This window comes from Phalacrocorax aristotelis, chromosome 21, assembly GCF_949628215.1.
Source record: "Phalacrocorax aristotelis chromosome 21, bGulAri2.1, whole genome shotgun sequence".
NCBI classification, from domain to species: domain Eukaryota; kingdom Metazoa; phylum Chordata; class Aves; order Suliformes; family Phalacrocoracidae; genus Phalacrocorax; species Phalacrocorax aristotelis.
Window position 1 is genome coordinate 7,672,678 of NC_134296.1, and position 22,743 is coordinate 7,695,420.

At 57.4% G+C, this 22,743-nt stretch overlaps 1 protein-coding gene across 1 annotated transcript; it reads left to right on the forward strand.

Moving 5' to 3' along the window:
- Positions 1-2,084: 2,084 nt before the first annotated feature.
- On the forward strand, positions 2,085-21,051 carry WNT2B (Wnt family member 2B). The gene is made up of 5 exons (XM_075115481.1): positions 2,085-2,848; positions 16,157-16,377; positions 17,974-18,251; positions 18,666-18,930; positions 19,986-21,051. Exons 1-5 carry the CDS (start codon positions 2,685-2,687, stop codon positions 20,213-20,215), a joined length of 1,158 nt encoding a protein of 385 aa, XP_074971582.1. The 5' UTR covers positions 2,085-2,684; the 3' UTR covers positions 20,216-21,051.
- Positions 21,052-22,743: the final 1,692 nt, after the last annotated feature.

Below are 22,743 nucleotides of genomic sequence, written 5' to 3' on the forward strand. Positions count from 1 at the left end.
CGCTGCTCATGGGGCAGAGCACCCTCGCCCACGGGAAGACAGCACGGGCAGGCAAAAATACGCTGCCTTTGGCTCTGTGAAATGATGGGGAGACCTCTGCGGAGCAGGCGCGGATCTGCTACATGTCCCTGGCTTGCAAACCCTGCCCGACGGTGCCCCAAGCAGGCTGGATGCCACCTAAGGGGCAGCTCTTCGGGGCAGGGAATGCCACAGACCATCCTCGCCTGCGCATTTCCTTACCCTGCATTCCTCCCAGGGGTAACAGGGAGCGTTAACTGTCCCTCTGCCCCTCGCCGCAGCTCGTGCCGTGCAAGGTGTGATGCTGGGCCCTACAGCGGCTGCCCCGGCGGCTCAGCGTGAGCAGCCGCCACCTTCAGCACCCGGAGCGGGTCTCCAGAGTGACCGACCTGCTAAGAAAATAGAGAGCGTGTTCCTTTGAAGTTAATGAATCATGAAAGCCTTTGAAAACAAAGCCTTGTTTATTTACTCGCCGCAGCTCATGTGGACGAAGCACCCAGACATCCTGAGCGCACAGCTAATTTGAACGAAAGATCAAATGCGAGCCTCTGCCCGGCTGAGCCGCAGCTGGAGAAGCACGGGCTGCCCCGGCCTCCCCATGCTCCGCGGCGAGGCACTGCTGAATGTGGGCAGACAAGGGAGAGCCTGACACAGGCCCAGGGAAGTTCAGGGGACAGTCTGTCATGGGCTGGCTGTCAGTCAGGTCTTGTGCAGGAGAACATCAAAATAAGCAACCAGGTTGACAGAGAAATTCAGCCTGCTGGGTGCAGAGCTCTGTGAAGCCCAGCCAAGTGTGCCACTTCAACATCTAAATTCAGCTGCAACCCTCCCCCCCCAGACACCCACCAACCTCCCCTCCCAGGGCTGGCACCGCTGTCTGCACCAGTACTTCTTGGCCTCATCCCGGAGCCAGTTACAGCCCGACCCGAGGCCTGCCCAGCACCACGTCACAGCCAAGACCTGCACACCCAGATGAACACCCAGGAACGTGGCACTTGTCACCTTCTCCCTTCCCTTTCCCATAAGACCCCATACAGAGAACTCAGCCTCCTCCCTTTGAATGACAAGAATCCAGGAACAGAGAAAAGCCCATGAAACAGCAACAGCAGAGACCCCAGCACGCTAGCCACTCTGATGGGTCTTCCAAACAGACACACAGCCTTCCACACAGGTCTATAAATATCGGCCTTTCAGTGCAATTGCTTTATGAATAAGCTGCAATGCAATATTCCATTTGGGCTCTCGGACAAAAGGACAGCACCCTACCAGCACCAGCTTTCTGTCGCTGCAGTTTTCAGAAGTGTAATTGGATTATAACCAACTGCGAGTTTCTAGTCCTGGTTTCTCTTGGGCCGGGGAAGTCACTCTCTGATGTGCAGCAACAGGAATAGGAAGGAATGAGCAGAGTGAGCTGAGCTGGGTGGAGGGGAGGGGGCGGCTGAGGGCTCTGGCAATGCCAAAAGGACTTTGGTGAATAATGAGGTTTGCAATCCCAGTAAAAAATTAGGCATATTGGGAAGTGCCAGCAATGAGAGGGTACCCATTGCAGCCTAATGCCTGCTCACCTCCCCGGAGGTGAAGGAGCAGCCAGCCAGGGACCACACGGGGAAGAGGGAGCACCCAGGTAAGGGTGGCCCTCACCAGCTACCAGCCAAGAGTTTTAGGGCGCCGGAGGAAGGAAAGCTTAGAGCCCAGGGCAGCTCGTCCGCCAGCTCTCCCCGTCCCGCAGCCACAGGCGGCAGAAGCACGGCAGCGGTGGAGACCACACGGCCACGCCAAAGCGGCCCGAAGGGCGCTCGGCCACCGGCTGTCCCACGGGAGGACACCGGCGCCCCGGGGAGCGCCAGTCCTAACGACAGCGACGGTGTCCCCGTCCCCCCGGCCGCTGCCTGCAGCTCCCCGTGGGGCTGCGGGTTCGCCCCGGCCCCGGCCCCGGGCGCAGCGCGGCCGGCGGCCCCCACGCGGGTTGCGGACCCCCGCGGAGCCCCGCCGGCCGTTTCCCACTCTGCAGTGACACCTGGCGGGGGCGAGCGCGGGAGGAGCCGCCGGCGGCCCCGGCCCCGAGCATCCCGCCGCGCCGCTGCGCCCCTTCCCCGGGCGGAGCCCGACGGGGCGGCCGCGGCCGGCGGCTCCGCGCCGCGTCCCCGCGGGAGCGGGGCGGCGGCGGGGGCAGGGGCAGCCCCGGCGGCGGTGGGCAGGAGCCCGGAGGGGGCTGTCCGACGTGCCCTCGGGGAGGTGGGGGTCGGTCCGGCCGGAGCGGCGGCTCCGCGCCTCTGACTCTGCCCAATGAGAGCCCGCAGCACGGCGGGCGCCGCCGATATTTGGCCACGGCCCCCGCGCTCCCATCCCCAGAGCGTCCTCGGCCTCCGCGCAAGGACCTCGATGGCCCGGCCCGGCCCCGCCGCCCGCCCCGCGCCGCTCGGGGGGCGCCGGCCCCGCTGATCGCTCGGGACCCCTCGGAGCGGCGAGCCCCGCCGCCCGGCCCGGCCCTGCCGCCCCCCGCCCAGCAGCATGCGCCTGGCAGCGGGGGCCCAGCCGGGGCTCGCTCAGCAGCGCGGAGCCGGCAGCCGCGCCGCGGGGCCGTGAGGGGCAGCGCCCTCGAGGGGAGCGCGGGCAGGACCCCCCGCCCCGGTCATTTCTCCGTCTGGACCCCGCCCCGGAGAGATATGCTCAGCCCGAACCGCCTGGAAGCGCCTCCTGGGATTGCCGTGGCCCCCGGGCGTGCGGAGTGCGGAGCCTTCCCTCGGACGGCGGGCGCGGCCCCGCGGCTTCGCCTGCCCCTCGTCCTCCTCCTCCTCGCCCTGACGCCCCGCGCCGACTCCTCGTGGTGGTGAGTCCCCGCGACGGGGCCGCCGCCCCGACGGTGCCCGGGTCGCCGCCGGCGGGAGCTGCGCGGGGCTCGGCCGCGGGATGGCGGTGGGATGGGATGGGATGGGATGCGGGAGCCGGGGGAGCAGCGCCGAGCCCCGCCGGACTGGAGCCGGAGCCCGACGTGCGGCCGTGGGAGCCCCGTGCGGGGCGGCGGGATAGGGCGAGGACCGGCCGGGGCTGCGGGGGACCCAGGGCTCCCACCCCCCACCCTCCTCCAGCCGCCGGGCGCGTCGCGGGTCCCGGCCCCGGCTCGGAGCCCCGCGGCGGGACGGGCTCGGGGCTCCCCCGGGTCCACCTGCCCGGTCCCAGCCCCCGGGGGAGCCCCCCGCGCCCCCCGCCTGCCGCGGGACCGGGGCTCTCTGCGGGCGCCCCGAAAGCACCGCCGCCGCCCCTTCGCCCCCGGAGCCGGGACTTGCCGCGGGGCGCCCCCGCTCCCACCGCATCTGTCGGGGAGCCAAGCCCCACACGCCGTGACCCCCCCAAAAGCCATCGCTCCCCGGGCAGTGGGATTAGCCCCGCGGTACGGTTTAGACCCGGGAAGTGGCAGCAGCGAGTGGCACCCTCAGTCCGCCCTTTGCCAGTCGGAGCCCCACGGGCTCAGTATTGCCCCGCGCACTCTGTTACAGCTTCTCGTAGGACCAGAAGTTGCTGTTCTCCCTCATTTGGATAAGATGAGGCTCTGTAACAGATAGAAGTGATGCCACAGAAAATACCAGCCTTCTAGAAATTAATCTCCTGCTGTCCCGACTCCTCTAACAATGAAAATCCATGTATGCAGAATGACCGTAATTAGAAAAACAAGGAGTGTGAAGTTTTCCAGAGCGTCCCCGTGCTGCTTCAGTAGTTCAGTTACACTGGAGAAAAAAATAGTTTGCTGCAGAAAAGCTCTCAGTGTCCCCCACCCTGTAAAAGCTCTCTCTAATCTTGTGGAAAACAGTGCTTTCCACGCCAATCTCATCATCATTAGCACGCCGCAGTGGATGAAGCAGAACTTAATCAAATCCAACCCATCTGCCACCGAAAGAGAACGGTGGTTTCTGGAATTCCTCAACTACCGCGGAGCGTGTTGCGAGGGCCCTGGAGCACTTAGTAGTCATGCCGATAACACAAGTATTCCTAGCGTTTGAGAGCATGTCTGGGTGTGTGGTACTCGTGGCCGCGCTGGCATCCCTGGGAGAGCGGTTCCAGGGTGAGGAAGGTGACCGGGGAAGCTGGGAGGGAGCAGGATGCCCAGGGACAGGCCACTCGGGCAGCGGGTTGCAGCCAGGCACAAAAGGTGGATCGCGTGAGGAGCAGCTTCAGAGGGCAGCACGGGCTGTGGGGGGCACGTAGAATGCAAACTAGCAAGACCAGTGCCATTGCCGGCCATGCCCAGAGGAGACCTCCTGCAGCCTGATCAGGCCACAGGGAACTGAAATCACTGCGCGAGAAAATGAGTTGCCACCAGCGAGCATCAGGTTGATGCAAGTGCTGGCCTGGCTTCCAGCCACCAGATCTGCCCCCACCCGTCAGGGCAGGCGAAGACAGGACAGCATCTGTGTGGAAGGTGATGTTGTGATATGCTAAAGGCTGAGGAAGGAAGGAAGAGTCTAGGGCAGCGGAGAAGTTGGGTTATTTGACTTCATTATCGAGGAGGCAAGAGAAGAAGGCATTAGAGCTGAAAAGTGGGTGCATGGGGTGAAGTAGGTGGAAAAAGCCGAGGTATGGAGCAGTCACAGCATGATCTGCCCAGAGCTGGGCAGTTCTGGTAACACGCGTGGATGTTGGCTGAAGTGTGAAAATTATTTATTTAGGAGGAGTGCAAAAAACACCTATTTTCCTTGCTGTTGTACCCCACTTCTCCCCACAATGACTCTGCCGCGGTGCCTGCCCTAATTCCAAGTGCACATCTCTTCCCAACTACTGGGAGGAAAACCAGCCACATTTTAAGCCTCGGTAGCTGTGGCTTATTCAGAGGAAGCTAGATTTAGCTCCCGCAGCAGTTTGCTCATTCAAGGGAGAAGGGAGAGCAGGGGCAGCCCTGGGGCTGGGGCCGGAGCCCAGAATGGGATGGCCGGGGCTGGCAGCTCCCCCCCAGCACGGGCTGGCTCCCCAGCCATGCGGCAGCCAGGCACGAGCCCTTTGGACATTTTTGGCAAGCAGAATTGGTCTCAGGGACCCTAAGTACATGACTTAAAAAAAAAAAAAAAGAAATTTTTTTAGAAACCAAAACACGGTAAGCTCTAAAGTTCACATTTTCAATCGTACTTTCTCTTCTGTAGACCAGAACATTCCTAAGAAAAGCCTTTGTTGAAGCAAGCGTTGCTCCGCTGGACGTGTCAGTTCTGATAAAATAGCATGTTTAGATGAAATTGTGTTTTACTGAAAATGGTTTTAACCAGCTGTGGTTTAGGGAAAAAGTTATTCAGTGATTTGCATAGGTTTCCAAGCACATCTTTAGCACTACTGATATTACAGTAAATACATTTGGTGGTGCATCATCATTCCTTATTTTTATTATTATTGCCAAATTCTTCTAGGGATTCACACACAATAAACTTGTGGAAATAGAGGAAATGCTTCTCATTTTCAGAGTTGACTTTTAAAGTAGATTAATAGAAAAAACTGGGTCAGTTCTGATCACAGTACATGGAAAGGAAATATCAACCAAATGTTTCTTCCAAACAACTGCAAATTATTAATTTTCAGTGATGTCAGGCACGGCCTGCGCCACCTCGCAAAAATGCCAGGAGTTGGTGAACTTTGGTGCTCAAAAAAGTGTCCGTGGGTACGTGTGTGTGGGTGCATGTGCTCGGAGCACGTACTGGCGAGAGCAGCGTTTGCACGGGCACGGGACAGCCTCGGGAAGGTGAGGTTGCGGCCGGCGGCACTGCCCGGGCTCCGAGGGCAGCGGGATGGCCGTGGCTGTGGGGAGCAGCATCCACACAGAAATGCTCCCAAACTGTAAAGGGTTACTGAGCAACAAAATACCAGCTGAAACACAGACAGAAATTAAGGAGGAATGCAATGGGAAAATCCCTAAATCCCATTGACACTTGGGCACACTTGGGGAGGGAGAAGAGCATCACCCGGGGTACAGCAGCCGTCCCTGGGCAGGCGCCCACCGGGCAGGGCTGTGCCCCGCGTGCGCTGCGAGAGGACATCGGGCCCCGAAAGCGGCCTCTGAAATTCATTCCGAAAGATTTGGAAGATTAGACAAATGTTGCTTATAAACATAAACTATGCAATAAACAAACTTGGTGTAAATAACTAAGTAGAGTTTACTCGCTATTGAGAGCCCCGCTAGCTGCTCTGGTGTGGAAAGCCATTTTAAATTGAAGGTTTGGTTAAAGAAAAATGTACACAAAGCCCTATGCACACACACCCCTGCACCCCACCCTCACACATACCCACTTGCCTGCAAGCCCACATGCACCCCCCCGGCCCCAGGCGCACCAAATCCTTGTGAGCTAACTTGTTTATTGCTAACCACAGCCCTTGGAAACTACAAATATTTAATTTCATCTGGCATTGGAACAGATGGGAGGCATCAGGCTCCCAAAGAGATAAAACAAATCTGTGGAAGGAAGACTAACGCAAGCTTGGGCACGGGTCGGGGAGCATGCAGGAGTCTGGCGGCCACGTGGGGCTCCTCAAGGCATCGGCGGGTCACTGGGGGAGCCTCTGCACCCCGCGGCACGGTGCCTGGACAGGCTCTCTTAGAGATGCTCTAGCCGCCGTGCTCCTGCTCCCTTCCTCGGCCGGGGAAGGAGGTCTGTGTTCACGGGCAGGCAAGACACACCCAGGGCAGATGGTGAAGCAAGAGTGGCCATCGTGCCCTCCGTGCTAAAGCAACCCCAGGAGCTGGTGTCAAGCCCGTCCCAAGGGCTTGGCGAGGACAACCCTGTTGCAGGTGGAGAAGGGCATGTTCCCACCATGACTGGGAGAAAGGAGCAGTGCTCCTGCAGCCGTGCCTCTCCGGGGTTTCTCTGTGTTTCCATTGTGACACCGGTGCTGAGTCTTGGTCTAGATGCACATGTGGATGGGCACAAAGAGTGATGGAAAAACCGAGCCACACGTACGCGTGGAAGGAGGAGAGAGGGGCTCATTTAAACAGGCACCACACCGAGGTGTGTGGGAGGGGAAGTAGCATCAATAGGAATGTTTGAAATTAAGCCAAGGGAAAGACAGCTGCGTGGAGGAACTCCACAGCCCGTCGGTGTAACCCTTTGGGGTGCGCAGGGGTGTCGCTGCCTCCCCTCTGTGCCAGCCGCAGAAGGGCAGACCCGCAGCAGCCCCAGGAGGGTCTGGCAGCTTCCGCGGCGGCTCCGAGGACTGCGTGTCCGTAGCTCCCGATGCCGCCCTGCGCCGCGGACAAACCGTTTCCCTCCTCCGCACGTGCCCCCGCTGCAGAGCGGCTCCTCGCCCACCCGGTCGCGGCCCCAGGGCTGTCACAGGCGAGGTGCCGGGGGGACTCACCCTCTCAACGGGGAGACGATGTGCAGCACGGCAGCGCTCGGGGCACGGGGCATCCGCGGGGTCTCGCACCAGCTCTACGTTTGTTGTTGCAGAGCGCTTTGCACGGCAATAAAAGCAAGAGGTCAGTGACCAGGAAGTCTTTATCCTGCGGTGCTCCACAGCTCCGGCTGTCCAGGCAGCCACGCTTTGAAAAATAAGTTTTAAAGTAACGTCAGACTGATGGAGGATGAACCCTGTGGCCTTTGCAGCAACCCTGGTGTTCTCCGTTGGGGTGTATTGAACAGATGGGTTCTCTCAGTCACTCTGCGCCGTTATAATAACCCTAATTGTGTTTCTTAGTTCATTTGTCATTAGGGTCACTTTCACCTATAGGAAATATTTCTTAGAAAGAAATGCAGAAGAAAAAACCCTCCTGCTCTTCCAAACTCATTAGCTTTTGCTATTACTAATACCGATTTCAGCAGTGCCTGCAGCCCACCGTGAGGAGGTCTGTGCTGGGCTAGGTCTTGTGGAACACACGGCCTCTGCTCTGAGCAGCTCGCGCCCGACACGCAAGGTGAGCCACGGACAAGAGAAGAATCATCCATCCTACTTTACCCCCAGAGACTGTCTTACTTAGACCCCTTAGCAAACTGCTTTGAGATTTGGGGAGGGAAAAAAATTGATAGGGAAAGCATGCTTTTGATGAGCAATTTGTCTTGCATTCACACATCGCCACACCGCCTCTGAGGAGTAGCTTTCATCCAGCAATGAGCGGGATTTTGTCCACTATGGCAGAAGGCACTGGAGTCCTTTTCTCCCTGTGCTCTTATAGCCTCCCACCTTCACCCCTCCTTGCCTCTGCAGCGGCCCGAGCATGCAGGGGCTTTGCTGCTCACCCGACGCACATTCTCCCGTTGTACCGCAGCAAGAACAGACCGCGAGCTCCGGGTCACGCTCGATACAAGGTGCCAGCAGCAAACCCTCCCACGTCAGCCGAGGGGGCGGCGGGGCAGCGCTGGCCTGCGCAGGGCTGGGCGCTCATTTGGGTCCAGCTCCCCGGGACCGCAGCGTTTCCCGGACGGTTCAGTCCTTCCCGCAGAAGCTGCGTCCCGCTGACTGCCCACAGGCGCGGGGACACCGCAGAGAGGGGCCGCGGACAAGGAGCCGAAGGCTCTCAGCTGGAGAGAGGGCGACACGCATGAAAATAAGAAAAGAGCATAGTGCAGAAAATGGAATGTATGTACCTTGAATGGCACTGGTAGTGGCTCGGCATTATGATATTAAAAATTATTCAAGTGAGACTAACACTCTCAACATACAGAGCGGTGGCTCTAAGTGAGGAAATTAGGACTATTAATCATTCCAAGGCGTTAACAATTCCAGCAGTCCAGGATGGCCCTGTTCCCAGTGGGTCTTAATAAAATACTCAGGGTTTATAATAATAAAATAATATCGCAAATGTCTGTAGCACCTTGCAACCCGAAGTGTTTTGCAGTTGGCTATAAATTGTCTGGCCACAGCCAGGGAGAGCAGAGGAAGGAGAGTGCAGCATCCTTGGGAGGTATGCAAAGAACTCAAGGAGGTGAAATGCTGCCAGGTGCACTGGAATTTGCTCGTTATCAGGCACAGAGGCAGCGATGTTGGATTTGATCCTGTCGGAACGAGGTGTCTCCAAAAGCTGCCTGGGGCTTTCCAGCCTCCCACCAAAATACAGATTTCGTGTCGATCCAGTGGGATGGGAAGAGAGCAGAAGCCAAGATAGTTTGGCTCCCAAGGTGATCTTTCAGGATTATCAAAGTGGTTACGAGAGCAATGGGGAGGTGAATCAGTTTTCCCCGGGGAAGGACTCCAGCAGCAGCTGATAGCACCAAGAAGCCAGACCACACTCTCATCTCAACCTCAGCAGTACAGCTTTTGGAGAAGTCAGCAGCGACCAGGCTCTGCGTAAAACAAGCTATGGTCCCAGCCTGCGGGACGGGTTGCACGAGGGGCTGAGCATCTCCCACCCAGGGAGACAGGGACCAGGGCTGTGGCAGCTGTGGGCAGCGCTGCCATCCCCCAGTGCTGACCCGGGAGGGGAGGCTGGAGATGTCACCGCAGGCACGGCGCTTGGGCACGCATCGGGTTGCAAAGGCACGGCCGGACCACGCTTCGCCCGGGCACGGACAAGGGGAACTGCGGGGGTTTCACAGCAGTCAATTTGCAGAAAGACCTAGAGAAACCCCCAGCGCTGTAAGTGATGGTGGAGCCTAAACCAGTGCTGTGCTACCCCTCCCAGGGCTGTTTTGGGGAGCAAGCGGTGTTCGTGGTTGAGCATGGCACGGCACACTCAAGGGCGAGAGCAGATCCTGTGCCGAGGGGAACGTTTGGTGCTGGGACTGAGCCCCAGCTACAGCTCAGCTCACGGGTGTCCGACGGCACCAACGGGAGCTGTGGAGGGGCTCGAAGCTCAGCATTTCTTCCAAATGGTGCTGAGCTTATTTGCCTGAGTAATATTAGGTGGGAAATCTACGTGTGACAGGCAGTCGGTGGCCATCGGAGGGTGTGGAACTGAGAGGCATGCATAACCTGGCCAGGAACAACACCTTGGTGCTTTTCTTGCTTGCTTGCTTCTTTGTTTTGGGTTTTTGTCATTGTTTTAAATGTGGTTTGGTCAAGTTCAGAGCCCCTGGGTGCTGCTCTGCACCACAGCATACAGTGCGAGGCTGCCTGCATCTCTGTACCGCCAGTAACAAGAGAGGGAGCCTGTTTGGAGCCCCAGGGAGTGGCTGACTTGGCTGAGGGTCCAGGGATTTAAGCTGTCCAGATCGCCTTAAGCCAGTCGAGAGCGCCCTGCACTTGTTGGGGAGAGACACTATCAGGAAAGGCAAATTCTCAAGCTGAAAACCTGTTAAATGGGATGTCAGAGCCAAGCCTGCCGCCTGTGCCGAGCCCCGGCTTCAGGTCAGAGGAGCATCCCTCGATGAGTTCAAAGCCACTGAGCTGACAGGGTTCGTGGTGCTGTGTCTGGCCGGGGCACCTCCTGCCCCCCGGGCACTGCATCCCCCCCGTGCTTCTGTTCCCACCTTGCTCTGCTGCTGAGCAAGGAGTAACAAACAGTTTGCAAAATGTTTTTGGGATCCTCGGGAAGAGAGAAGCCGCGGGAAGGAGAACTGTTAACCTGCCACCATTTTTCAGCCATTACCTCCCTCTGTATTAACAAGTGACAACATAGAAGCCTCGTGCCTCAGCTCTCCAGGTGCCGCAGCAGCATCATCGTAGCACGGGCATCCCTGTCCCAACGTACAGCTAACCTACGCCAGTGATTTTAGTTAAGCTCATTTTGTATTAATATAATGTGAAATTGTGCCTTTAACGGTACTGGTGTAACCCTGGTTTCCCCGCAGTGGGAACGTCCAATGTTTCAGCAGCTGTTTTGATTCTGAAGCAGAGCACAAAAAATCAAAATTTTGAGATTTGCCTGAGAATAGCAATTCAAAAAATTTCCCTTCTGAAGGAAGGTAACGCTCAAATAGGTTTTTCAATGACATCTAAAATGGTGTAAAATGAACTATTAGACACAGCAGCATGTCCAGTATAGCTTTCATTAGGAACTGAATTAGCGCACTGCCGTATTTCTCAACAACACCTTGGCATTACAGAAAAGCGACAAACAAGCAAGTTCCGATTCCACTTAATTTACCCATTCCCATGAAATGCTTTCCTTTCTTCAAAACCTCATTTTTCAAGAAACATTTCCACCCGAAACCCACTAGTGAGTCCCGAGCAGTAGCATGATGCCCGCTAAGCCTCTCCTGGTCTCGGGTCTCGCCACGCCGCGGCGATGCGGGAGGCAGCCGAGGCAGCCGTTCGGCCGAGGCAGGGTGCGCGCTCGGCGCTGGAGGAGAGCAGCCCTGCCCTTCGGGGGAGCCGTAACCAGAGCACCCTGCGCCGGCACGCCTGGGCAAAGGCCGATACCATGCGACAAAGCAAGCCCTGGGCTGGCACCAGGAGGAAACGCAGACCTTCCCCCGGCCACCGCAGCACCGCACGGCTGGTATTTCCTTGCAACGCTGGCCCCAGCCCTACGCAAAGCAAGCGGCAGCCGGGCACGCCGCAGAGGTACGAGGCTTCGCCTCTGCTGGGCTGACTTACCGACTCCACGAAGAATCGCTGCTTTGCAGGTGACTGGTGGTGGTTGGAGCTCGGTGCGCACAGGGGCTTCGCTGCTGTTGCCTCTTCAGGTCTGGAGAGCTGCCCCCATAAGGCACTGGATCAGCCAGCACGGTTTTAGCAATTAAAATGACTGCCAACAGCTGTGATTTACAAAAAAAAAACCCCAAACCTGGAGGTGTCCCAGGTCTATATTGCAGGGGGCGGGTTATTTATAAAGAAAGAGAAACTGAATTCCCTTTCCCAGCATCTTCCTACTTCGATCTTTAGAGTCATGGTTCCCTCTGGCCGCTGGTTTTGCAGAGCGGCCCCCGTTTAAGGGGTTAAGCGCAGCCTGGTACTCCTGGGAGCTGGAGAAACCCCTCCGCAGCCACACAGCCAGGCTTATGCCGACACCTTTGGGGCAGGCTGGCCCAGGCAGCTGGAGAGGTCTCCTTTCTCCAGCAGTAGAAGCTCCCATCTGCCTGTTGCTGAGGTGCCTTGGACTGAGGCTGTGCTCCTGATCTAGCCACTGCTGCACCCGGGGAACGGTGCTTTTCCTGAGCCTTTTGGTCTTTCCTATTAAAGGGCTCAGGAACTGGGAAGCTGCGTACACTACGTCTGTGCCAACAGCACAGTTTATTGATGCAGAAAAAGATTCCAGCAAGGTGAAGATAGAAAAGGAATGAGGCGTACTGGAATCTGCTCCTTGGGACAAGACACAGCAGCTCCCAGGAACTCACAGCCCGCTTGCAATGGCGGGGATCCCCTCCTAACCCGCAGGGAACTGCACGTACAGGGCAGAGAGCTGCTGTGGGTCGGAAAGCTCTGAGCTCTTCAGCCTTTCAGCAGAGCAGTCCGAGCTGAGGGTAGAGACATGACACGGGCCACACGGTTCTGCGAGAGCACCCGGAGGAGTCTGCGAGTCCCTTGGGAAGCTGGGCAGGCTCTTGTGGGAAGCACGGGAGCAGGACACATACAGCACGGAGGCGAGCCGTGGAAGGGGGTTAGCACAAAATGCATGCTGCCAAGTAAATAGATGCGTCTGCCTCTGATTTGCATGTTTATCTTAGAAGCAATTTAGGTTTCTCCTTGTTTACAAGAGTCGAAGTCAGCAGACTCTTAGAACAAGAAAAACAACTGGGAGCCAACATGTGACAGTTGTCTCCTGTTCCCCCGATGCATCGGAGCGCCAGCGCTCCCGGGCTGTTGAGAATGAGCTCACTTCAGCTGCACCGGTGGATGTGTCCGTGCAGCAGATTACTTGTAGAGAGGAGAAAGGCTAGCAGGGAGCGAGGAGCGCTTTACCTCCTTTACCTTGCAGGCTCTGAAAGCACTTGCCTTTGTAACACGGAGTCTCTGGTCTCTGCTGCTGTACGAGGTGCTCCTCGTGGGGAACGGCGAAGGGCAGGTGGAGGTCCGGTGCCACGCGTGGTAGCACGGCATTTCCCGCAGCGCGGCGGCTCACGCCCACCGCCTGGCAGCTGAACTCCAGGGACAAAGGGAAACACAGCACGCTTGTGATTGCACACTGGTTTGCAAGACATAAACGATGCAGCGTCACGGAGCCAAAGGCCGTCGGAGGGCTGGGTGCCAGCCCCTCTGCCTGAGCGGAGCAAACAGCTCTGCCCTTAGCGAGAGGGTAGCGCAAAGGCTTTACAGACACTGCAGGAGGACCTTGCAGGAGGCAGCATCCACGGGGCCCCGTTTGATAGGGCGGGGGGATTGTTACCCCACATGCACTTAATTATTACCTCCCTCCCAGCCCCTCCTGGCTGCAGGCTGCCAGGCTCTCACAGGCTGCTCCTGCCTCTCTCCTGACCGTGCAGAAGTCCAGGCCTGAGCAGGCTCCAGCATCAAGAGCAGTTCCTTCTCACAGATTTATCTGAACCCAGGGCTTGGGGGTTTTTTTTGTGCTGTAAAAATGCAGATTCCCCAAGAGTACTGCATTTCACAGAAATTTGCCACTTCCAGCACAACTTCATTTTTTAAAAACAAAGTTCTGATAAGGCAGCTGGGGACTTCTCAGAACATCCATTGTCTTCCCTATTTCAGTGTTTTTAAAATGTCTTAGCTTTTTAGAAATAAAATCGGATGGGATGCTTTAATCAATCCAAAACAAATGTTTGGGTTTTTTCCCTCCCAAAATTCTGCTTGCCAGAATCTTCTGATGTTCCCCGTCTCGCTTCATTTCAGAGTAACTGAACCCAACTGGAGGATTTCTCACGAAATGGAAGATCTCGGTCTTGCCGAGATATCTGCAGCCTTTCCAAGACATGTGAAGAATTTTCCCCCCTTGTCGTGCCATGCCACTTCCCAACAGCACAGCAATCGCGGGACAGATTTTGGTACATAATCTCAGGTGGAAGCCTGTAGGTACTGCAGCAAATACACTGCTCGTTTGCAGCCACCGACCCCGGGGAGGGTCTGGGACCCTGCACAGCAAGGTGCACCCTCGGCGGTCAGTGCCTTTCACGCTGCTCTCCTTCCACTTTCTCCTGCTGATAATGTTTGCTCTGATCTGGGTATTTGGCAGGAGAATTAACGAGAAGTAATTAGCTCACAGTGTGAAAAAGGGAGTGCCTGGTGTTTATCTTGTCTGGAGGGTTTTCCTTGATCTCAGTCTCCCAGGGGATGGTGTTAGTCTCCCGCTGTGGAGGCAGCGCCGCTGCCAGCCTGTCTCCCCAAAGCCGGCCCCGCTGACAGCCCACTGCTGTTACCAAGACCAGAGCCACACCTCACCAGCGCTGGCGGTGCACAGGGGATGGGACCCCGCAAGGTCCCTGGTGAGGTGGCCCACAAAAGAACGTTTTACCTTTTCCAGCATCCCTTTTCTCCCGTGAAAAGGAGCTTTGGCCATGGCTGCAACCTCCATCCTGCAACACCGCTGCCTCCCAGCAGCCCGTCCCAGCTCTTGGCAGCGTAGGCAGGGACGGGCCATCCCCATCCTTGCTAAGACCAGGCAGGCAGGGCCTGGGTACCTGAACCCCCTGGGCCTGTATCATCATCCAGCTGGTGAGATGCTCCTCTGCCCTGCTCACCGCGGGAAGGAACCAGCGGCTCTCGCAGCCCAGCACGAGCGAGGCAATTAAGTGCCCACCCTCAGCCTTGCTCGATGAGCTCCTGTTGGCTTTTCTTTCCTAAAGAGCTTCCGCCATCTCCCTTGTCCCCCTGCTGCAGGATGAAAAGCCGATGAGCAAGCCTGTGAAAGTAATGCTCGCTGGTCCTTAGAGTCGGGGCTTACAAAGCCATGGGGAGCCGGGTTTATTATCCTCAGCTCCAGCCTGAGATGACCTTGTACTTCTGCCAGCATTTAAACAAAATATTTTAAAAGAAGGAACAGATTCCATTGCTTTCTGTGCTTGCAGGGGTTTCCTGAGCCTGCAAGCTTGCTCTGGGGCTGATAGAAGTGATAGAACATGGCCAGAAAGAAACAATGAAATATTGCCCAAGCTTATTGCTTTTTATTATTGTTAAAGGGAGGTTCTTACTTCCAGTCTGGGGGGGGTTGAAAAATTTGAATCCCACCCAAACCTCATCCTTCCCAGCCAGAATCACAGCTCTGCACTCTGTGGCAAACATCATCCTCCAGCACAAGCAGCCGCTGCCTGGCTGGGGCGAGCGGGCGGCGCAGGCAGGGGCTGACCGGGATGGAAAATTCCATGTTGCCGCCATTGTCCAGGCTGGTGTGAGGCTGCAGGGCAGAGCCCAGCCTCCCTCCCCTGTGTCCGTGGGGCTCAGCCAGGCTCTACCAGACTGTTATTTGTGCATTGTCTTTTTGCTCTGAGCTCCTGCCCTCTCCCCACCGCTGCAGGGAGGGGACCAGGGTACAGGCAGGGTACAGGCAGGACAGGAGACACAGTCCTCCTGGTTATCCAGCTTCAGAGCATGATCATAAATGTTCTCCAGTGCAAGAGATGCACAGAGAGGACTAGATAGCTGGGGATAACTGTGTGAATGAGGACTGCAGCAACAAGAGGTAAAGCCTGCTCCGCTCTCTCCCCCACGCCAAGCATCACACGGGTGCCTGTGCCATGGACCGTTGTCTCTACAGTGTGCAGGCTGGAGGCATTGCAGGTTGTGCACCAGCACTGGTGTCGGCTGGGCTCCATCCTGCTGCGCTCAGCAGGGCCAGGCTGCAGAGTGGGGCTGCGATGGAGGGAAGAGGGTGGGAGGGAGGTTTTGCACATCAGCAAGTTCCTCCGGTGCCACCCCAGGAGCAACCAGAGCAGCACGGGCTCTCAGGGGTGCGGGTCCACAACTTGCAGCACCCGTAGCTGGCTGCCCCTGGGGGAGATGGGCTCCGCAGGTTCCCTGCTCCCTGCTGCAGCGATGCATACATGGAGCAGAGCTTCCCCCCGTCCCAGGCTGGTGCAGCTTGGGATTATTTTGTTAAATACAAAGGCAAAAGCCCAGCGGCTGTGATGGCTCAGCAGTGCCCTGTCCCTGCATCCTGCCTGTCTGAACCACAGCTCCGTGGCTGCCCCGTGCCGAGGGGATGCTGCAAGGAGGGCACGCCACTGTGGGGGGATGCCCTTGGCAGAGCACAGAGCAGCTGTGACAGCTAGAAAGAGGGAAAAGTGGGCTTCAATATAAGACCAACCCCCCCCAGCAGGGTGAGGACCTGGGGAGCCAGAGCCCTGCACCTTCCTCCTCCGCCGGCAGCATGGTAACACGGCACCGTTCTCTCTCGCAGGTACATCGGGGCGCTGGGCGCAAGGGTGATCTGCGATAACATCCCCGGGCTGGTGAACAAGCAGCGGCAGCTGTGCCAGAGGTACCCTGACATCATGCAGTCGGTCGGGGAGGGAGCCAAGGAGTGGATCCGGGAGTGCCAGCACCAGTTCAGGCACCACCGCTGGAACTGCAGCACCTTGGACCGGGACCACACCGTCTTCGGGCGGGTCATGCTGCGAAGTAGGTTCTGCCCCGTCCCCTTCCCACTGCCGCATGCCTTGTCTCCCTGGGAGGGTCTCTCCTCTTGCTGGGCGGCCGTGCCCAGTGGCTTGGATTACTCCCTCAGGAGAGCTTTGCCTATCCCTGTAAATTAATCAAGCAGTAATGGGAGCAGAGCACTGCGTTTGGAATAGCTGCACCAGTTGAGATGGAGCAGGGGGAGCACTGGGGGAGAAGGGGGAAGGAGGAGACACCTCCAGAGAACAGGCTTATATGTAAACAGTAATGGGATATATAAATATTTGGAGAGCAGGGTTGGCCAGGACTCAGCAGTTCACGTGGGAACGGGCTGTTCCCTCACATGGCAAGGGAGGCAAGGCAGGGCCGCGGCTCCAGTCCTTGCTTCAGGCTCCAAGGTGGAGGAGGACCACGGCTATGGGGCAGACGCCAGCCCTGCATGGACAGCTGGGCACAGACCCTGCCCAGGAGGGACCTTCCCACTCCAGGTGAGGGATGGATATGACACAAGCAGGGACATCCCCAAGCAGCAAAGAGGAAAGGTGCAATGGGGACAGGGGCGGGGCGGTTCCAGAGCAGGAGCAGTATCGTGGGCTCCAGCCACCCCTGGGAGGGCTCTGGCAGCGAGCGGACCCCGGGAGCTGGTGCGAGCCTTGGCACAGGCAGCGGCGCTGCAGGGCAGATGCTGCTGTGCCCCGTGACGTGCCGGGGTGCATCCAGCCACGCGGCCTCCAAATCAAAGGCAGCTGCGAAGAGCCTTTCCACTCACCAGGAGCGGCTCATATGGAGGACATGTGAGCACCCGTGGAGCGAGCTGGGGAACGGGGGGCTTGCTCCCAGCTGGCGGGGGGATGGGGCAGCTGCCTGGCGGAGCAGGCAAGCAGCAGCGCCTACAGTCCAGACCCCCAGAGAGGAACTGGCTGGCGGGAAGAGGACTGTAAGTGCCGGGGCACAGCACTCGCCAGCCTGTCTGGTCTCAGCCTCTCCATCCCCACGACGGCACCTTTACTCCCGCCCGCATCCTCTCCTGGCAGAGGATGGGGAATGATGAAAGCTCCTCGCCACAGCCCCATCCTGCGAGGCCCAAAGAGAGCTCTGTTCCCTTTGAAGTTGCTTTCAAAGGCTCTCAAAACCAAGAGGAACATGGTTTTGATTTGCAGCTTCTTTTACAGCATTATAAAAACAGCTGCGAACTCGAACCAGAGACATAAAATAGCAGGCGGCACGCTGTGCCGCGGAGGGAAAGCTGACTCCGGCCAGAGCTGCCGGCAGCTCCCGCGCTCAGCATCGCCCCGGGAGGGAGGCAGCCCCGGCTGAAGGGTGCTGGCTGGTCCCGCAGTCTCAGCACCAATGGGCACCCACAGGAGCCCCAAGCCACAGGTCAGCGACCTGAGAACAGTTGCTGAGCCCTGAGGCTCAACCTGAAATTCCCTGTAGTCTGAAAGGAGCCAGGGAAGTGGAGGCTAGACTTGGCTTACCTGTGTGCGGGACGTTCTCGCCCCCCAGCCACGAAGGTGCTGCCGCATGGTGCCCCGCTCCTTGGTGGGCTGTGCGCAGCCGCACGCTCACTCCCCGTCCCCGTTTCTCTTCCCGCGGCAGGCAGCAGGGAGGCCGCCTTCGTCTACGCCATCTCCTCGGCTGGAGTGGTCTACGCCATCACGCGGGCGTGCAGCCAAGGGGACCTGAAGGCCTGCAGCTGCGACCCGCTCAAGAGGGGCCGCTCCAAGGACGAGCGTGGGGAGTTCGACTGGGGCGGCTGCAGCGACAACATCAACTATGGGATCCGGTTTGCCAAAGCCTTCGTGGATGCCAAGGAGAAGAAAGTGAAGGACGCCCGGGCGCTGATGAACCTGCACAACAACCGCTGCGGGAGGATGGTGAGTGCAGCCTCTACAGCTGAGCCCTGTGCCCGCCCAGCCATCCCACCGGCACCTGCTGGCAGGGGTGTGGGCATGGTCAGCAGCGTGGGCATAGGAGTGGGACCCTGGGCGTCTGCAGAGGGCAGGGCCCGCTGGAGACTGGGGCAGGTCCCGCTGCCCTGCCTTCCCGGTGCCCCCTGCACGCTCTGCCTGGCAAGACCCTGCTTACCTTTGCCCGCAGCGCGTGTCCTCGCCGATGCTGGCACCGGTGACCGTGGGAATGCGTCCTCCATACGCAGCACCCCTCTCCCATCAGGAGCCCCATCCCGCACAGGCGAGGGCTGATAAGCTGCACCAGGGACAAGCAGACCCAGGCACGATGTCCAATGCCCAGCGTGACCACCGGTTCTCACAGCATCCTTCTTCCCACAGGCTGTGAAGCGTTTCCTCAAGCTGGAATGCAAATGCCACGGGGTCAGCGGCTCCTGCACACTAAGGACTTGTTGGCTGGCAATGTCAGATTTTCGAAAAACAGGGGATTACCTGAGGAAGAAATACAACGGGGCCATCCAGGTGACGATGAACCAGGACGGCACTGGCTTCACGGTGGCCAACAAGAACTTCAGGAAGCCCACGAAAACAGATCTGGTGTATTTTGAGAACTCACCTGATTACTGCGTGATGGACAAGTCAGCAGGTAAAAACCAAAGCTCCAGTCGTTGCCCAAAAGCAGCTCTTCCTCCCCTCCTGACAGGCCAGCAGCTCCCAGCTAGCCCAGCCTGGCAGGGCTGCTTTGGGACACCAGCTCCCCCAGCGAACCCCAGTCCCCGGTGGGGGGTTGCGCTGTGGGGAGTCACCCAGGCCCTCAGCAGGCATCAGTGCTCGCTGGAGCGCTGGGTCCCCACAGCACCTCACACCTGCACGGACAGGACTGGGTTTGTCCAAAATCCCCAGGCTTTACACCAAAAGATCCAAACCCATCAGGCCCCTTACAATGAACGTAGCACAGCGTTTCCTCAGAGCCTTTCTCCTGAAGAGCAAAGCTCCCTTAGGCAGTAAGAGCCCATTCCGCGCAGCAGGCTGCCGGCTTCTCCTCTGAACACAGCCTGAGGCTGGGATGAGAGTGGGAAAGGCGGCATCAGGCCTGCTCAGCTCCTGCGGAGATGATCAGTGGTTTCCCAGCCTGGGGCACCCCTGGGTCGGGGGTTTGCAGTAGCTGTGGGGGCGCAGCAGGGAAGGCAGCCCATGCTCCTGCCGCCCTTCGGCGAGCCCTCAGCCCAAGCAGACAGGCATTTCTAGCTTTGCCAGCTGCAAAGCCCGGCTCGGCAGGCATACGCTGCTCCAGGGCCCCTGGCGGGCACAGAGGGGCTGCAGAGAGCTGTCTCCCCTGCTCCTGTGCTCTGGGCAGCAGCGGGCGCGGGCTCCAGCGGGGCGTGTGGGGAAGGGGCCGTGCAGAGGGTCACCGAAGCTGCACCCCTGGCCAGGCTCGCTAGAAATGCTGCAACCCATGCCCTTACCAAAGCAAGCACAGGCTCCGCAACACTCTTCCCCACAGCCCGTGCCCAGCCTTTGGAGGCCACGCTGTAGCAGAAACAACGAGATTTCACCACTGCTAAGCCAGTTGTATCCAAGGTCTCCGTTGCAGGTGGCAGATAGCCGATCTTGCCCGCTGCTACCAACCACGGGGCGGTGGGTGGAGAAAGCACTTGAGCAAGACGGACCCCCTGACCCACCCTCGCTTCCTTCCTGCAGGCTCCCTGGGCACGGCCGGTCGCGTGTGCAACAAGATGTCCCGCGGGACGGACGGTTGCGAGGTGATGTGCTGCGGGCGCGGGTATGACACCACGCGCGTCACGCGCGTCACCAAGTGCGAGTGCAAGTTCCACTGGTGCTGCGCTGTGCGCTGCAAGGAGTGCGAGGACACTGTGGACGTGCACACGTGTAAAGCACCGAAACGGGCCGAGTGGTTGGACCAGACCTGAGGAGACGGGAGCACAGAGGGACGAACCCATTGCCACCCCCCCTTGCAATTTTTTTAAAACCCTGTGCCCTGAGGGCCATGACATTCTGGGAGCTGTAGTTCAACTGCATGGCTTTTATTTAATTAATTCTGCAAAGCACTAAAGAAAGGACTATGTTTCCCAGGAGGTACTGTGGACCCTTCTATTTGCTCAGCAAAACTAATCCCCTACCTAGGAGGAGTCTGCAATCCTTGCTTAAATTGTGAAACTGCTGTTGCCCGTTGTTCTCTTTGCAAACGGACGGTGCAACCGATAGAGACGCGGAGGGCCGACGGTCAGGATGCGATGGCTGAGGAAACCTGCACCTCCCCAGAGAACTTACGTTGCAGTGAAGTTTCACCAGCAAAAAACACTAGTTCTGAATAATCCACTCCTGCAGAAAGCATTCATGCTTTTACTTTTTTGCAAGGCCAGAGGAAGGGTGTTGTGAATCCGTAAAACAGTTCTGTGATCCCTGAGTTTCCCTTGGGAAAAGCTGGCGCAGCCCCCCTGGCCGCACTGCTGACCCCGCTGAGCAAGAGCAACCTCTGCATGAGGCTTCTCGCTGTCTTCCCAGCGAAGGTGACAAGCGGAGATGTACATTGGAGCTGAAACGTGAACGACTGCGCAAAGACAAGGGCCAGCCCTAGATGCTGGCAGACACAGAGGGCTAGAGAAAGCAAACAAAACCTGTGAACTTACCGGTAGGTTCTGAAGTCAACAGATACAACAGTGTCTCTGTAACACTCACCTGTATGTTGTGTATACTGCTTATTATTTTAAGTCAAAATTCATTATAAACCTGTATCAGAAAATCATGTTCTTTGCTTTTTGAGTTCCTACACACCCAGCTGGGCACTTTCCCCCCCGAGCAGGAATCAGCCCGCAGCATTTCTTCTACCTGCTTGCCTGCAGCTCCTGTGGTCCTACAGCAAAGGCCTCCCTGCCCCGGGAGTTTTCTGCTGTTTCCCACAAAGCACAGCCGCGGCATCCAGCGTGCAAAGCCCCAGGGGAATCCTTCGTAAGCAGCAGCACGCTCCAGGACATCTAATGACATAGCACTGGGTTGAGCAGGAGGTGCTAGATTAGCTTCCAAACCTTCCCTGTGAAAAAAACAAGACCAAACACCCAAAACTTAAACCATCAACTAAAACTGAAGCTGATGAGAGGAGGGGCAGGCAGCTGCAGAGCTCCCAGTAAATACGTTATGGAGATCCACCCCACTCATCTCTAGCAATCTCCTCAATTCTTTTCTTCCCGATTTCGGCAAGTGGTGACTAAAAAGATGCTTTATTTGGTGTACAGATATTTTATAGTCTGGTCAAAAGGTACCAATCCACACAAACAAGCTTACTGTACAAATTAGACAGTTGAACCTGCAAACTAAGTTGACCCACGTGAAAAAAAAAATAATTACCTTAATCCTGGCAATTCCTGAGCAGTTGCTGAAGCTGATAGGGGCGCTTCTACACTTCCCTCCCAGAGCCCAGCTGCCCATTGCCCCGGGCAGGCTGCGCTCTCTCCCTGACCCAGGGAAAATGAGATTCGTTCTCCTAATGTTAATCATCATCAGGTAAGGATGTTTCACACTCTCAGAGCAAGTTTCATGAAGTTATAAGCTTACATCAACAACGGGAGAGGACAAGTCAACAGTAACATTCGCCTGTAAAGACTTTTTTAACTGGGGTCTGCTTTCACGCTGCTATTGCTGCTGGAGGGGCTGGCAAAGCTCTCCGAGGACTCGGGGTTTTCTCCCAGCAGCAGCAAGACGTGTGGGTAGGAGCTGAGCCTGCTACAATGGCGATGGCCGAAGGAAGGTCAAAATAGCAGGACGGGATTAAGGCAAAGAAGATTATTCCGGTCCTAAACCACCCATCGGCTACTGCACGAAGAGCATCTCTGAACAGGGATTTTACCTAATAGCCCTAGGAAATATTAAAGTGGCGAGAGAAAATTGCTTTGAAAACTGCTCTGATGGGAACTACTCAAAAAATTTTAAAGAGTCTGCCATGGGCCAGATTAGAGCACTTTGCTCCATGCCAGACCACCGAGATCGCTCATGCAGGAAAAGGACCTTCAGCAGAGCCACAGACAAGCAAAAAGGTGACTTTTTAACAGAGCTCTCAAAACAGTTACAGGAATCCCACCTCCCCACTCCCTAACCTGTTTCTTATAGAATTAAACCATCTCCCTTTTGAATCCCGTACTGACAGCACGAGAGGGCTGAGCAGCACCTTTCGCCCTCTCTGCTCTTCAGAACTTGCACTCAAACTGGTGTTTACCCGGGAGGCTCCCAGGTCTCACCCCCGGCCCTTCAAAGCCCTCTGAATTTCAAGGGGAGGCAATTTCCCTGAAGATTTGCTCCGTCTCGGCTGTGCCGAGGAATGCTGGCAGGTGAGTGGGAGGTCTGAGCCAGGCCAAAGGCATTTCAAGCCTGCCGTAGCACAGTGTCCGTCAGCACGCAGGCTAATCTACTGGGAAGAGCTCCCTCATTTATCTTCATTACTGCT

Excerpts from the sequence above, each read along its gene's own strand:
- WNT2B (XM_075115481.1), top strand. The coding sequence starts at position 2,685 with ATGCTCAGCCCGAACCGCCTGGAAGCGCCTCCTGGGATTGCCGTGGCC. Across the intron at positions 2,849-16,156 it reads CGCGCCGACTCCTCGTGGTG|GTACATCGGGGCGCTGGGCG; the intron begins GTGAGTCCCCGC and ends TCTCTCTCGCAG. Across the intron at positions 16,378-17,973 it reads CGGGCGGGTCATGCTGCGAA|GCAGCAGGGAGGCCGCCTTC; the intron begins GTAGGTTCTGCC and ends TTCCCGCGGCAG.